Below are 13750 nucleotides of genomic sequence, written 5' to 3'. Positions count from 1 at the left end.
AATGTCATCAGTCGATGTCCTCACATGTATAGTAACACAAACGTGTGTATGTATCTGTGTGTGTGCAGGCGTGTGTGAAGGTATCATCCCGGCTCGGTAGCAGCTAGCTAGCGGCTAAATGACTCTCCACACTTCATTAGCGGCGACGAGGTGAGCTGCTCATCTCCTCATTGTTAGCTAGCGCTAAGCTGCAGTAATCCCAAACAAAGGGCCGGGGCCTCGCAGCAGCCTGCGCGGATTAGACCGCTTTCTAGAAACATCCGAGAGAGATTCATTCTCATTCAAATTGGCCTGTAAACAAAACCAGCGGTGGCCGGGAGAGAGATGAGAGAGGAGAGAGATGAGTGTATGATGGAGTGAGTGTGAAACATCTTATATGTATACACGTTGTAATATAGCTGCAGTTCGTGTATGTGTGTGTCTGTGTATGCCATTGAGAGTAGGTTTCCATACAGGGTAGACAACTCATAGTCAAAGAGTGTGTATGAGAGAGTCATAGAAATGGAAAGAGTTTAAATTTGAGCCTACAATATATTTATAATTATGAAAACGCATGTTTTCTCACAAACTTTTGGTTTCTAGCCATGCACACAGTTTTGTTTTTATTTGTTCAGGTTTTTCTGAGACTTCTGGCACCATCTCAATACAATGGAGGTCAATGGAATTTGAAGTTTGGTTCTCTTTGGTTCTCTTGTCTTATGCAGTCGCTTAGGAAAATAGTCATGTATTCTGCAGAGTTTGACACAGATGTTTTGTGTCATTTTTATGATGTTGTAATTGTCTTGTCTCTCATGATCTAGTACAAAGACATTGTCATCTGTTTTGTGAATTTGATACCAGGTGAAAGTCCTTGACTGAAATTTTGCAGCTCTAATAAAAGCTGTGCTGACAGTGCGCACTATCTCAACCTTTTCTTTCACAAAATTAGATTTTGAAAGTTTAGCAGCAACATTTCACTGCAACAGTGAGATGTGTGGATTATCCAGAGCAGCGGTTCCCTGACAATTTCAGTCATGCTTCCCTTTGGAAGCCGAAAAAAATTTCATGATTTATTCATTGAACATATTTTACTTTTTCAGATTTTTGACGTTACCAAATGAATTAGATTCAAAGACCTTTTTCACAGCAGGAAATTTGACCTGTCATAGCAGGAACAGCACAGCTGGAGCTCATAACATTAATGATAGCTCAGTTCCACTGCAGCATAAAGCAGCAATTAATAGTGATGTTACTTACACCTGTGTTAGGTGTCAAAGTGTCAAAGTGCCTGCTGTGTAAAAGGTCTAATGTACTCTAGCTTTACTCAGCATTTTACCTTTGGCCATGTTTGCCCCAGCCAGCCTCCTCCTCAGCCCCTCAGTTTGGAAACCATTGATTTAGAGTAGCCAGGGCATTGTTTCTGGAAATAGATGTTGCAGCTGATTTTTTCAAATGTAATTTATCGAAACTTTGACCTCCACAGATGAAATGAAATGTGCCTCCTTTGTACTAGGGTGTGTGCACATGTTTCAGAGACATACATCTGAAAACCTGGTGTGACAAAATGCACTTTTTTTTGACTTGGCTGAACCAGCTCCTGGAGCATTTATCCTTACCTGCACAAACTTGGGAGGTTACTGTGTTCTGTGTACTCTGAACCTGATTTAGTGTGTGTGTGTGCGTGTGCGCTTTAAGGCAAATGTCAGTCTGTCAAATGGTTTGGTTCTTCATGTGACAGATGGCTGTAAACCAGTTTCAGATGTTTTCATTTTCTTCTCTTTTCAGCGTGGCGGATGCAGACGCTGTAACAGGCTCTGCAGTACATTTCTAACAGTCACTCAAATGACGAGTCGTCTTTTCAGTCCTTCTGCTAATCTGACTTGATCATTAACAACCATCAATCAGCTCAGTGAATAAGTTATTTTAAAGTAGGCTCCTTCATCTGGCTGATCTGAGGATCTGATGTTTCAATTCATTTTTGGGGGGGTTTAATTTTGCTTTAAAATGCCACCAATTGCTCTGGCACATTAGCCATCAATCACATTTTCTGATGCTCATCAATCTTTAAAGTAATCGGTTGTTTTTGGTTTTGATCATTATTAGCTGTCAATCAAATAAACTGAGTTAGTTACTTGATAAATCATCATTTTAAATATGATGTCAAGTGAATATTTAGATGATCTGATAATCTGGCTCCATCAAGTATTTGTGATCGGTCCAAAGATGGTGATAATATGTTGGTTTATGAAGCCAGTCGTGTAGTTGGTCAAATAATCTGACTTGAGCACTAGTTTGATTGTCATGAACTATCCCTAACTACTAAATCCACTAAAATGACACCCTGCCTAATTTCACATGTAGTCTTAACTCTGACCTTTTCTCTAAATGTTTAAAATTGTGACAGTGGTGTTTAACTGCTTCTTTAAGTGGAGCTTTGGTTTTATTTCTGCAGTATATCTGAACTCTGTGTGTAGAAAACCCTACATAGATAGTGATAGACAGATATCTTCTTGTTAGTTCAAGCCGAGTGGTGTTTGTGTTCACGATGTATAGCACCTTTGTACTTTTTGATGAAATTTTCCTGTTGTGTGTAGCAGGTCGATGTAAGCCAGTACCTCCTCACACACCTGGGGATGCCCAAACATCAAAATTTTCACAATCATCCACTTTGATGACAGTAAAGAGTAAAGATGACAGTTTTGGTTACGATGGTGACACTGACACTGAGCATGATGAAAATGAGTAGCTCACTGGTTGCATTTATTAAATTATTCTAATATTATAATTGAATATTTTTCTGTTAAAGGCTATTTGAGAAACAAAACAGGATCAAGATGAACAAACAGTGGCAGGTTAGAGACGAGTTTAAGAGTCTACAGTGATGCTAGCTCTCCACAGAAATGACCTCCAATAGTTGTTGAGATATTTCAGTCGAGACCAAAGTGGTGGACCAAGCACCAGATTGACATTTCCATCCCTAGAGTCATCACAGGTGAAAAAAAATATAATTTTAGCATCAAATCTGTTTCTGTTTTGGCCAAATTTATTTACCTAACATTTAGCATACAACTCCAGGCTTATTAAACAGTCAACTGTTTCCATGACAGCACAGTGGCTTACAAGAGGCAACCGGCGGAAACTTCCCGTATCAGCTCAGTTTAAACTGTTTATGTTGCATTCTTCGTTAATGAGATGCCATTGAGGAGTGTTGTTCTGTAAATATCTGACAGCTGTGTCTGCGTGTCTTTCTTCCTGCCTGCTTCCTGAACAAACAGCTGCAGGACTGACCAGCCATCTCCCTTCTGGTGGTGGTCAGCATTTTAGCATCTTTAAAGCCCTAATCCTCAACTTTACAGTGTCTGTCCTGCACTTTCCAGAATCTGACCATGTCCGTACTACAGCAGATAAATTTGAAAATGCTGTTTACATATGGAAATTTATGTCCACACTAGCATTTTTCACGTCTTTACTGAAAAGTTTGTCCACACAGAAACTTGTAGAAGCTGTGCATTACATCATCTTGTGGAGTGGGACAGTCACATGCTGGTTAGTCTGCTGAGTGTGAGCGAGTGAAACCTTCACTCAGTCATCTACTGTTCTACATAGGGATTTGGTTGTAGTTTGTAAATGAAAGCTCCTAACCCAGATGAACAGCACAGTGATTCCTGTACCGCTGCACTAAGGAAATTTCTCCTTTTATACAGTTAAGCTCTCTGATGTCGTAAATAACAGCCGCGCTGGCCTCTATTTTGTCACTTCCTGTCTACCTTGTCTGTGCAGGTATATGTGACCTTTTATCCTGTTTACGATAAAATATGAGACCATCTTTTTGATTTATACATTCTGCATAGTATGTTATTGATGAGAAAAATATTGACTTAGTTTAAAGAGGAGAAGATGTTGTTTTGCATCAGACTCAGTGCTTTTACAAAGACATCTGAATTCACTATGGGGATTTATTTTTACAGTTGTGCAACATCATTACAGCAACCAGACATAATGAGAAGAAACACACACAATGCTCCTAAACACTTTAATTCACCAAACCTAGATACTGAGTATCTGCTAATACGTTGCTTGTTGATCAGTTTGGAATGTCCCCTCAGCCAAACACATCCTGACAGACCTTTAAGGCAAGTTTAGCAGTGTTAATGAATGAATGAATATTTTGTGTGTGTGTGTGTGTGTGCGTGTGAGTGCGTGTATGTGCGTGCATGTGGGGTAATGTTTGTGAGTTTGAGATGATTGACAGTTGTCTGGCCATGTCTCCTTCAACAGGGCCCCTCTTTTCACTGATTACTGTGTCAGTGTGTCTGTATCACACTAACATGCACACACACACATTCACACACTCACAGACACACAATGCTGTGCAGATACACAAAGGGAGAAAAGCCCACTGTGAATCTCCCATCAGGCTGAGCTGTGAGAAAACACACAAGACAGATGCAGAAAGTGTGTCCACTCTCATGCATATGGAAACGCTAACATGTGTGTATAATATTAATGTGTGTGTGGAAGTTTGCTATGTGTGTGTATATGTGTGTGTGTGTGTATGTGTGTCAGTCAGTGGAAAGCTTCAATGTAAAATGCATTAGCATTCAGTGATGATGCTGGTCTTTCTAAAGCCTCTCATGGTGCCACTGGACTCGCTCTCTCGCTCTCTCTCTCCCCCCACAGATTTTCAACATGCTATTATCACATTCTCCGGCCTCTGTGGATGGGTTTATAATTAAAAGTGCTCCAGCTCTCTAATATGAGTGGTATGACTGTGGTTTAGACTATATGGCACAGATTGATCAGATAAAGAGCCAAAGTCGTATTTCTTTACTGCTAAGCCTATTCACTGAGAGCAGTGATCCCTCTCTCTCTCTCTCTCTCTCTCTCTCTCTCTCTCTCTCTCTCTCTCTCTCTCTCTCTCTGCCCGTCTCCCTGTCATCCTCCCCCTCGTGCTTCTCTGTTTGTCTCTGGGTCTTAAAATCTTCCTCAAGCTCTTATATTCTGCTGCTTTTCTTTCCTCTTTTCCACTCTCACTGACTCTAACTGGTCCTGCGTGGTCATTGCTGTGTCTCTGTACTACACTTCCAGAAATCACCAGCAACTCTGTTTCTCTGGATGGTTTAAATGTAGTTTCCTTATAAGCTCAGTGATGGGTAGGCTGCGGGTATGGTGTACAGCACATGTATACGTAGTGATAAGGGCCATCTTCCTGATGGATTTTCTGTTGTTGTTTCTGTAGGTGGTGCTCTTTTGGTTTTCCGTTCAGCCGTCATGGTGCTGCTCAAAAACACTGCTTGGCAATGAGTGATTTACAGCAAATGAGAAACACTGAAGAAAGAACTGATGGCAATTTGGCAAAACATTTGTATAGGAAAATAATGTAGATTATTTGTTTTAAAGTTCTGTTTTAAAATCATGTTGTTGGTTTGTCAAGAACCTCAGTAACTGTTATAACTATTTTTGCTGTAGTTATGTTGTATTTTATCATTTCAAGGACATGGAGAGAAACTGATTTAGCTGTGAATGTGAAAGTGCTTTTGCCCTTGAGTCCAGGCTTAAGAAGTGGTGGTTGTAGCACACTGCCCCTTATGACAGGAAAAAAAACCAAAACCTGTACGCCGACAAAAAGTTGTGCTCATGATTAAGCCAAAACCGAAACTTTTCAGTCACATCTCTTCTGCATTTTGTCAACTTTTGCAAATGTAACAACAAAGTGTTTAATTGTTTGCATCAGAAGAATCTCATGTTGTCTTTTGTAGTAGGTGTTCGGACGTTTTTCTTTTGAAATGAACTGATTCAGTTCACAATCCTGTCAAATATCTGTGACTGATTTTTTTTTTACACTTCCTGTATGATGAAAGCTGTTGTGCGATGTGAGGCCTTGTTTTTAGTCCTGTGTATAATATGTGTGTGCTAATGTGCTGCACACACGTGTTTGGTATAAGGCTGAAGCTGAGGGATAATGGTTTCAGAGGGAAACTCATTGTGTGTGTGTGCAGCTCTATGAACTATGCCAGACGACTTGAAATAGGATTCTTTGCTCTCTTCCCCTCATCTTTCATGTCCTCCATTATTACTCCTCTTTGCCCTGCTCTCCTTCCCTCCTTTCATTTCTCTCTTCTCCTCACCCATCATCCCTTCATCTACTGCCCCTGTCTTCTACTGCTGCACACCCCCCACCCACCCCTGTGATAGACAGGGTGTCCTCACCTTGTAACGATCACTGACATCCAATATGTTTGGCTTGGGATCATCCCCTGTGTGTCCATTGTGCTTTTTGTTAAACGCTTTATTGATTAGCCATGAGTTAATTACAAATTACATCAACCGTGAGCAGACTAAGGTGGCCAGCACATGGCTGCAGGATCCACCCTGGAGGAGCTAAAACATGTTGACTGCACACACCTGCGGGCATGCATCTCGACCTTAGCAGGTTACATTAGCCTACCTGATTTCCCCCCCTATTAACATCCATGCATTTATGACATTTCACACTGCCTTATCAACGCTTTAGGGGGCATGCAATATTTTACTGGGCGATTGTAGTGAAAGCGGTAGAATTAGAAGCAGGAGGTTTCTGCAAGACACCAAGGATATGCCCTGAATACTTAATTTTATCAAGCACAACTTGACTCACCCTATGCAAAATTATGAGACTGTGCCAAATCCACAGCAGACCTTTGGAGGCTAATGTATTCTGGATTTAAGCTCCATTGTAAAACCCATAACACGCCTGCACCTGACCTGCTCTGCTGCAGCCCCAAAAACAACCTCTCACCTCTGACTTTTGCACAAAGTTATGATATGTAAATACTAGTCTAATAATAATAATAATAATAATAATAATAATAATAATAATAATAATAATAATAGTTGCACCTTGCAACAGAAAGCACTTTTTCGACACTTCCTTTTCATACCGTGTCAGTTTCTCTTTGACATTGCCATGTACTTTGTGCAAAAGGAAAAAGGAGCGAAAAAAAATCTTTATCAAATCCCCATTCTGAGGCTTTCAATAAGGCAGGCCATTACCTCACTGGCGCTTTTGTTCGGCCTATACAAGAGAGAACAAAATGGTTATTCAGGAGGACGCTTTAGATTTTTATTGTGGGCTCGCTATTCACAAAGAGCACCGTTATTGTATTAAAAAGAACCATCTGTGGCAGAAACAATGGCTTCAAATTATCTGTGAATACCCAGTGAACAAAATATAAAGCTTTTTCCTGCTCATTATGTGGGCTAAGCTAGGGGGTGGAAGATAGGAGAGGAGAGGCATAGACTTTGCTATAACTGACTTTTGTTGTTCTTGCTTGCATTCTTCTCCTTTTTAAATCGGCCCCCTTTTCACATTGTGTGTCGCCATAAACGGCTTTTCTTGTTGCAGGGCTAGCGGAGAGAAGACAGCGGAGCTCCAGACAGACAGCGGGGCACCGCGGGGCTGCACTCCGGCCAAAGCGCGCCGGCTGCCGGATCGAAACCGCGCGGACTACGGGGGGAGAACATGCGGAGGATGCCGCTTGGACTCTTTCGCGGCCAGCGCATGGAGCTCTGGCCCGGACAGGCTTGTGGCTGCTTCACCGGGGGAAGCGAGAGGAAGATGTGGAGGAGGTTGAGCGAAACGGCATCTTGTTTTATTTCAACACGAGAGGAAGACAACTCCCAAACTGGCAGTAAGTTGGAGTGCGGTGTGGAGAGAAGCCCTGGGTGTGTTTGTGTGTGTGTGTGTGTCAGTGTGTATGTTAGTGTGTGTTTGAGTCAGTGTGTGTGCGTGTGTGTGTGTGTGTGTGCGTGTGTGTGCGTAAAACCTGCAGTGTTGTGGAATGACACCGCATGGCATCATGAGCTTGACTGACTGCCCGAGTTGTTGCTGACCGGTTTGGTTTTCTACCAGACTTACAGAGGCTTCACCTGCACTGTATACCAGCATCACATTTGACATTTATTTTCTTGATTTAATTAAATTCTGTTTATTTTATTTATTTTTTTCCTCTTCCAGTAAATAGTTTTCAAAAACATTAAATTTGGCCTAAATAACGTTTGAATCACAAATAAAACAAAGCGCCCGGAATTATTTCAAATTGTATTGATGCGCTTTAATTGGACTATTAGAAAAAAAATATGTAATTTATAGAGTCCACTGAATTTCAGGTTTTAAATTCCATTCTCAGTTTATATTTTTCCATTGTTACGGTTTATTTTAATTCATTATAGCCTAATATGTCGTATGCGGCTTACTGGCAAGTTTACAGCCTGATAGACGCCGATCGCTATATGATATAATTGAATGTATTTTAGTTTATCATTGCACTAAACCTAATAAACGTGGTTCAGATCTATTTTGGCAAGAAAAAAAACGTAGTCACATCTTAACAAACCATAAGTTAAGCGTCTGTCTTAACCTTACTGATGTCTTCAAAACTAACAACAATTTTATTCCTTCATTTAGCAATCAATCAGTCAATCAACCAATAAATAAATAAATAAATAAATAAATAAATACATCCTTAAATATGTTTTGCACAATTATTTTCATGCGGGACTTATTCATGATTTGATAAAGTATTTTCTTGGCTGCGGCTCCAGCCCCTGGTACGGCCCCTAGTGGCAAGAACAGACAAGTTAAAAATCCATTTCACCTGAAATCTGTTTCTCTCATTACCATTTATAATTGTTGTTTTTGCGTCGCTTTGACAGGATTAGTCCTTTTATAAATTTAAATAACGTATACATTTAAATTTAGTCTGAATTAACGTGTACCAATATCATCGCAGTCAACACAGAAATTTTTATTTTTGGTAGTTTTATTGTATTTTTTTTATGAGAGTTCAAAGAGCAGATCTTACCTGCGCGGCTTTTGTTAGAATAATATCACAGTTTTATTGTCCCTTCTTTTTTTTTTTTTTTTTTTTTTTTTTTTTTGTTGCTTGTTTTTACAAAGATCCTATCACCTAAAATTGCTCAACCACAAAACAGTATTTTGATTTCACAGCGTGCTGCACGCCATATTTGCTGTATCCGTCCCAACCAGGTGTAGCAGGGGGCTTACAAGTGGTCCGAGGGAGCCGCCCCGCTAGTTTCTCCTGGTTTTTGTCAAACAACGGCTTTAATTCAAGATGATTGTGGATGCAGGGCCATTCCCGGCTGGCTGGGGCCTGCTTTCAGAGAGCTGCAGGGCCCCGCTGTTCCTTTATTATCATAAGCAGATTAGAGGTAGCGGGGAACACACTCAGATGCAGATAACAGCCGAGCGGCCCATTTTAACCTTGCATTATAATGGACCGGGCTGCATGTGTCGCCTCTCGCTGCCTATTACGCACAAGATGAATCTTATGTAAGGTTGCCGGGGCCGGCATAATGAGAGCACGGGGGCTCTGCTCCTCCATTTATTATCAAATGACTAAAACAAAATAATAAGGCTTGATCTATTCACTTTCAATTATGATTTAATCTAGAGACACGCATTTAAATTAAATTATTTCAGGTGTATGTACTTGATCTGTCTTTAATTATTGGGATTGTCTGTCTCTCAGATCCAGACAGGCAGATCTGTGGCTGTGTTGTGACTGAATACCTCCGCCTTTTTTTTTCAGTTCTTTTAAGCTTACTTACAGTTTTAGGGTAATAAATGTCTTTCAGGTAATATTTTTGGCATTTCTTATATCTTTGACTGAACTTCTAAAAACAGCCATCCTCTGCTCCAGCTCTCTACTTTGCGAACACCCCTGTCTAAGGCTTAGGAGCTGCTCGTAGTGCTGCCTCTGTCCAGTAGGCGGCACTGGTGTCACGCAGCAGGACGCCCTGTCCTCAGATGGAGATACAGCTGAGGGCGGGGGGGGGGGGGGGCAAAACAAGTGGCACCAACACTCCCAACCTCAAAAAAAAAAAAAAAAAAAAACACTTTTGAGCCATTTTGAACATTAAAACCATATGAGTGAATTATTTGGCTTTAAAGTGTGTGATGCTGGTTTCATATCATAATAATCGAAGTCTGGTCGGTTTGATCCATAATAAAGTGAAGCAGGTGGAGGCCGCTTTTCATTCACACTAATTGGCTGACACGCTTGTTCAGGCTTATATGAATGAGATGTGTGCCTTTTGTGCACACACACTCTATCTTAAAATATTCCTCACCTTTATTTCTCCTCCCCTCGTGTCCCCGGTAGGCCGTGCCCCCCCCCCCCCCCCCCCCCCCCCCCCCCAACACACACACACACACTCACACACTGCAAAGCCCTAACAACAACAGCAGCACTGTGGCGGTGGAAGTGGAGTGGAGTTGGGTCTTTGTCCGGACAGATGTAGCGACAACATCCCAAACAAAAACCGCTTATTTGTGCTGAGATGAGCCCGTCTGCCTTCTGTGTGTTGGCATTCAACTTCACTAAACAAAAGGACTAGAGGAAACATCTTGGATTACCTTTCCTCTTTTCAACGCTAAAAACCAGCCGTGGCTTCCCCCCACTCACACACACATTTCACACACACCACCGCCATTCACTGCTTTGAGTTAACTAACAAAGTTTATCTAAGTGTTGTCATGTTATTGGGGCCGTAAGAGTGGGAATTAGTGACTTTTTGATTGAGAACAGCAGAAGCGTCGTGGGCCGTGACTTAATGTCACCTTCAAGATAAGATGGTACTGACACCATTAGTGTCAGCATTTGAGTATTCATATATATATATATATATATATATATATTTAACGTAATATTTACACGTTATTTTAAACGTGTAAACATTTTTTTAGATTTTAGGCTTCACAGTTTAAGAAAAAAAAAGAATGACCAAAAAATTAATGAACGGAGTGACGTATTAGAAATTCTTAGGTATATATATATATATATATATATATATATATATATATATAATGTTTTACATTTATCGGGAAACTTTTTTTGTCCTGTTTTAGGCATAAAGTTTGCAAGACAACACAAACTAATTTAGCTGAAACAGCCAGCAAGCTTTTGCAGCTCCTTCTGTTCAATGTTAGAAAATATCCATAAAGTGTCACCATCTATACTTTCCCAGAGCAATGTCTCCGTAAGCCTGGAAATAGTAAATATGTACTTTGTATTGGCTCATATGGGCAGCTTGTGCGTGTATGCGTGTGTGTCTCGGGGCAGGGCAGGCCCCGCCCATTTATGCTAATTAAGGCCTCCCATTGGTGTGTCAGGGGAGCAGGCCTGCTCTGATTGGCCAGGTCGAAGCCATTTATTCGCTGACAGCCCCGTCACATGAATGGTTGTCTATTAACTTGTTCAAAAACTATCTGGAGTTGTCAAGGCTCAGACGGACAGAGGCGAAAAAGTACAGTTTGTTAATGCTTTTTCGGCGAAGCGACGGGGAGAAGTTTTGTGGACACAACATAGCAGGGACCTATTGGGAGAAGGCTCTCTGTCTCACACACACACACACACTCTGACACACACTCACTGAGAGGGAGAGAGAGAGAGTGAGAGTGTGTGGAGACGCGGCTTGGTGCTTGTTGTTTTTGTCCAGAGAGAAAAGTTGCAGAGAAAAATCGTCAGGTAACTTTCAGCAGCAGCCCTGCGCTCCTCACTGTCCTGCCTCTGGCTTGTGGAGTTTGTCTCTGTGTTTTTTTTTTCCTCTGCTCGGGAGCTTCAACTAAAAGTTGTTCCTGATGTATAACATGATGGAGACTGAACTGAAGCCCCCAGCTCCCCAGACCAACACGGGGGGCACGGGCAACACCAACACGTCCGGCACAGGTGCCAACCAGAAAAACAGTCCGGAGCGGGTTAAGAGACCCATGAACGCGTTCATGGTGTGGTCCCGAGGCCAGAGGAGGAAGATGGCCCAAGAAAATCCCAAAATGCACAACTCGGAGATAAGCAAGAGGCTGGGCGCGGAGTGGAAACTTCTGTCGGAGAGCGAGAAGAGACCTTTCATCGATGAAGCCAAGAGGCTGCGGGCCCTGCACATGAAGGAGCATCCGGATTACAAATACCGGCCCCGGCGGAAAACCAAGACCCTCATGAAGAAGGACAAGTACACCTTGCCCGGCGGGCTGCTGGCTCCGGGAGGAAACGGGATGGGAACTGGGGTCGGTGTTGGGGTGGGCGCCGGGCTGGGCGGTGGGGTGAACCAGCGGATGGACAGCTATGCGGCGCACATGAACGGCTGGACCAACGGGGGCTACGGCATGATGCAGGACCAGCTGAGCTACCAGCACCCTGGGCTGAACGCGCACAACCCGAGCCAGATGCAGTCCATGCACCGCTACGACATGAGCGCCCTGCAGTACAACACCATGACCAGTTCCCAGAGTTACATGAACGGCTCCCCGACATACTCCATGTCCTATTCCCAGCAAACCACGCCGGGGATGACCGCTCTGGGCTCCATGGGGCCCTCCTCGGTGGTGAAGTCCGAGTCCAGCAGCTCCAGCCCGCCCGTCGTCACCTCGTCGTCCCACCGGGCTGCCCCGGGCTGCCAAAGCGGAGACCTGAGGGACATGATCAGCATGTACCTGCCCGGGGCGGAGGTCAGCGAGCAGTCCGCCCAGACCAGGCTACACATGTCCGGGCACTACCAGAGCACCGTGCCCGGGACGACGATCAACGGCACGCTGCCGTTAACACACATGTAAGAGACACAAAGCAGAGAGAGAGAGAAAGAGAAAAAAAAAAGAACTTTTATAAGAGAAACTGTGGACTACTTAACGTTGGACTATTTTTGTACAGAAAAATTTCGGGGTGGGAAAAGTTGTATAGAAGTCTCATGGAAAAGGACACACGGCTCTTTTTTTCTTTCATTTTATTCTAAGGAAGCTCTAGAGGAAACGGTAGGAGATCCCCTCTTCACTGGTGGATGAAGTTTGGAAGACTAGAAAGTGGGAGTCGCAATCAAATGTTTTATTATTGCAATCACCTTTTGTACAGTATTTATCAAAGAAACATTACAATCAGATGAAATTGTTTGTTAAACTGCAAGAGGTTGCATTTTTCTTTTCTTTTTTTTTTTTATATATAAAGCAACACCAGTTCTGCAGAAAATATTAAACGTGAAAAATGACAGAACTGGAATTATATGGGAGCGATCAGTTATGCTCCTTTATTACTGCATTGGAAAGAAAAGGGACATAAAACGAAGCAGGTAATACTGTGTTTTGTTTTGTTTTTTTCATTTAAGGTCAATGTTACTAAACATTTTAATTTCTTAAAAAAAATAAGACACTTTTTTTCCTCTCATACAGCTTAAAATATAGGTTGTTAATTTATATTTCCGTCTCCCACTTTTCATCTGTTAGAGATATGACGCTTGTGCTCTTTATTTTCTAATTGATTTGTACAATTTCTGTATATTTACTGTGATATTTTAAGTTTTTATTTCAAAATTCATTCCCGTAGTTGTATTTTAAAAATTGTGGCCTGTACGCAGAAGCCAACCACTCCATGTATATATATACCGGAACTAATACCATCCTTATAACAGTTACAGTTTCAGCTGAGTATATTTTTTTTTCAATATGCAGTTTGAAATGAATAAATTTTGGAAATTTGGATACTTGAAATTGTATGAGTTTTGATTTTATTTCTGTCAGTCATTTTCTGTGTGCAGGCAGTCATCACATGTTGAGTTGTCATCTGTCTGTGGACCTTTTCTGTCTTTCTGTAGTTGTGTTAATTCTTTATTATATTGTAAATTCAGTAGTGACTCTTTACATTTTTTATGAATAGCCTACAAAGTAGTAGACTTTAAGCTTACAGAAATGATAGTTTTGGGGGAATTAGTCCCTTTAAACTTAACT

General features: G+C 41.8%; 1 protein-coding gene and 1 long non-coding RNA gene across 3 annotated transcripts in view; both read left to right on the top strand.

Annotated features, from left to right (window-relative positions):
• Positions 1-7401: 7401 nt before the first annotated feature.
• LOC121183685 overlaps positions 7402-13750 on the top strand; it is a 47204-nt gene continuing 40855 nt past the window's right edge. The window contains exon 1 of one of the 2 annotated variants that reach the window (XR_005894221.1): positions 7402-7649. This is a non-coding gene — a long non-coding RNA (uncharacterized LOC121183685). Of the gene's footprint in view, positions 7650-11233; positions 11508-13750 lie in introns of those variants that run through there. The other variant, XR_005894220.1, reaches the window with a different exon arrangement.
• On the top strand, positions 11501-13504 carry sox2 (SRY-box transcription factor 2). Its single transcript, XM_041040855.1, has one exon. It carries the CDS (start codon positions 11621-11623, stop codon positions 12587-12589), a length of 969 nt encoding a protein of 322 aa, XP_040896789.1. The 5' UTR covers positions 11501-11620; the 3' UTR covers positions 12590-13504.

Source organism: Toxotes jaculatrix, chromosome 6 (genome assembly GCF_017976425.1).
Source record: "Toxotes jaculatrix isolate fToxJac2 chromosome 6, fToxJac2.pri, whole genome shotgun sequence".
Lineage (NCBI taxonomy): Eukaryota > Metazoa > Chordata > Actinopteri > Toxotidae > Toxotes > Toxotes jaculatrix.
The sequence above is the reverse complement of the archived record's forward strand: the minus strand, read 5'-3'. Positions and strand labels throughout refer to the sequence as shown.

Coding starts and splice junctions, on each gene's coding strand:
- sox2 (XM_041040855.1), top strand. CDS start 11,621: ATGTATAACATGATGGAGACTGAACTGAAGCCCCCAGCTCCCCAGACC.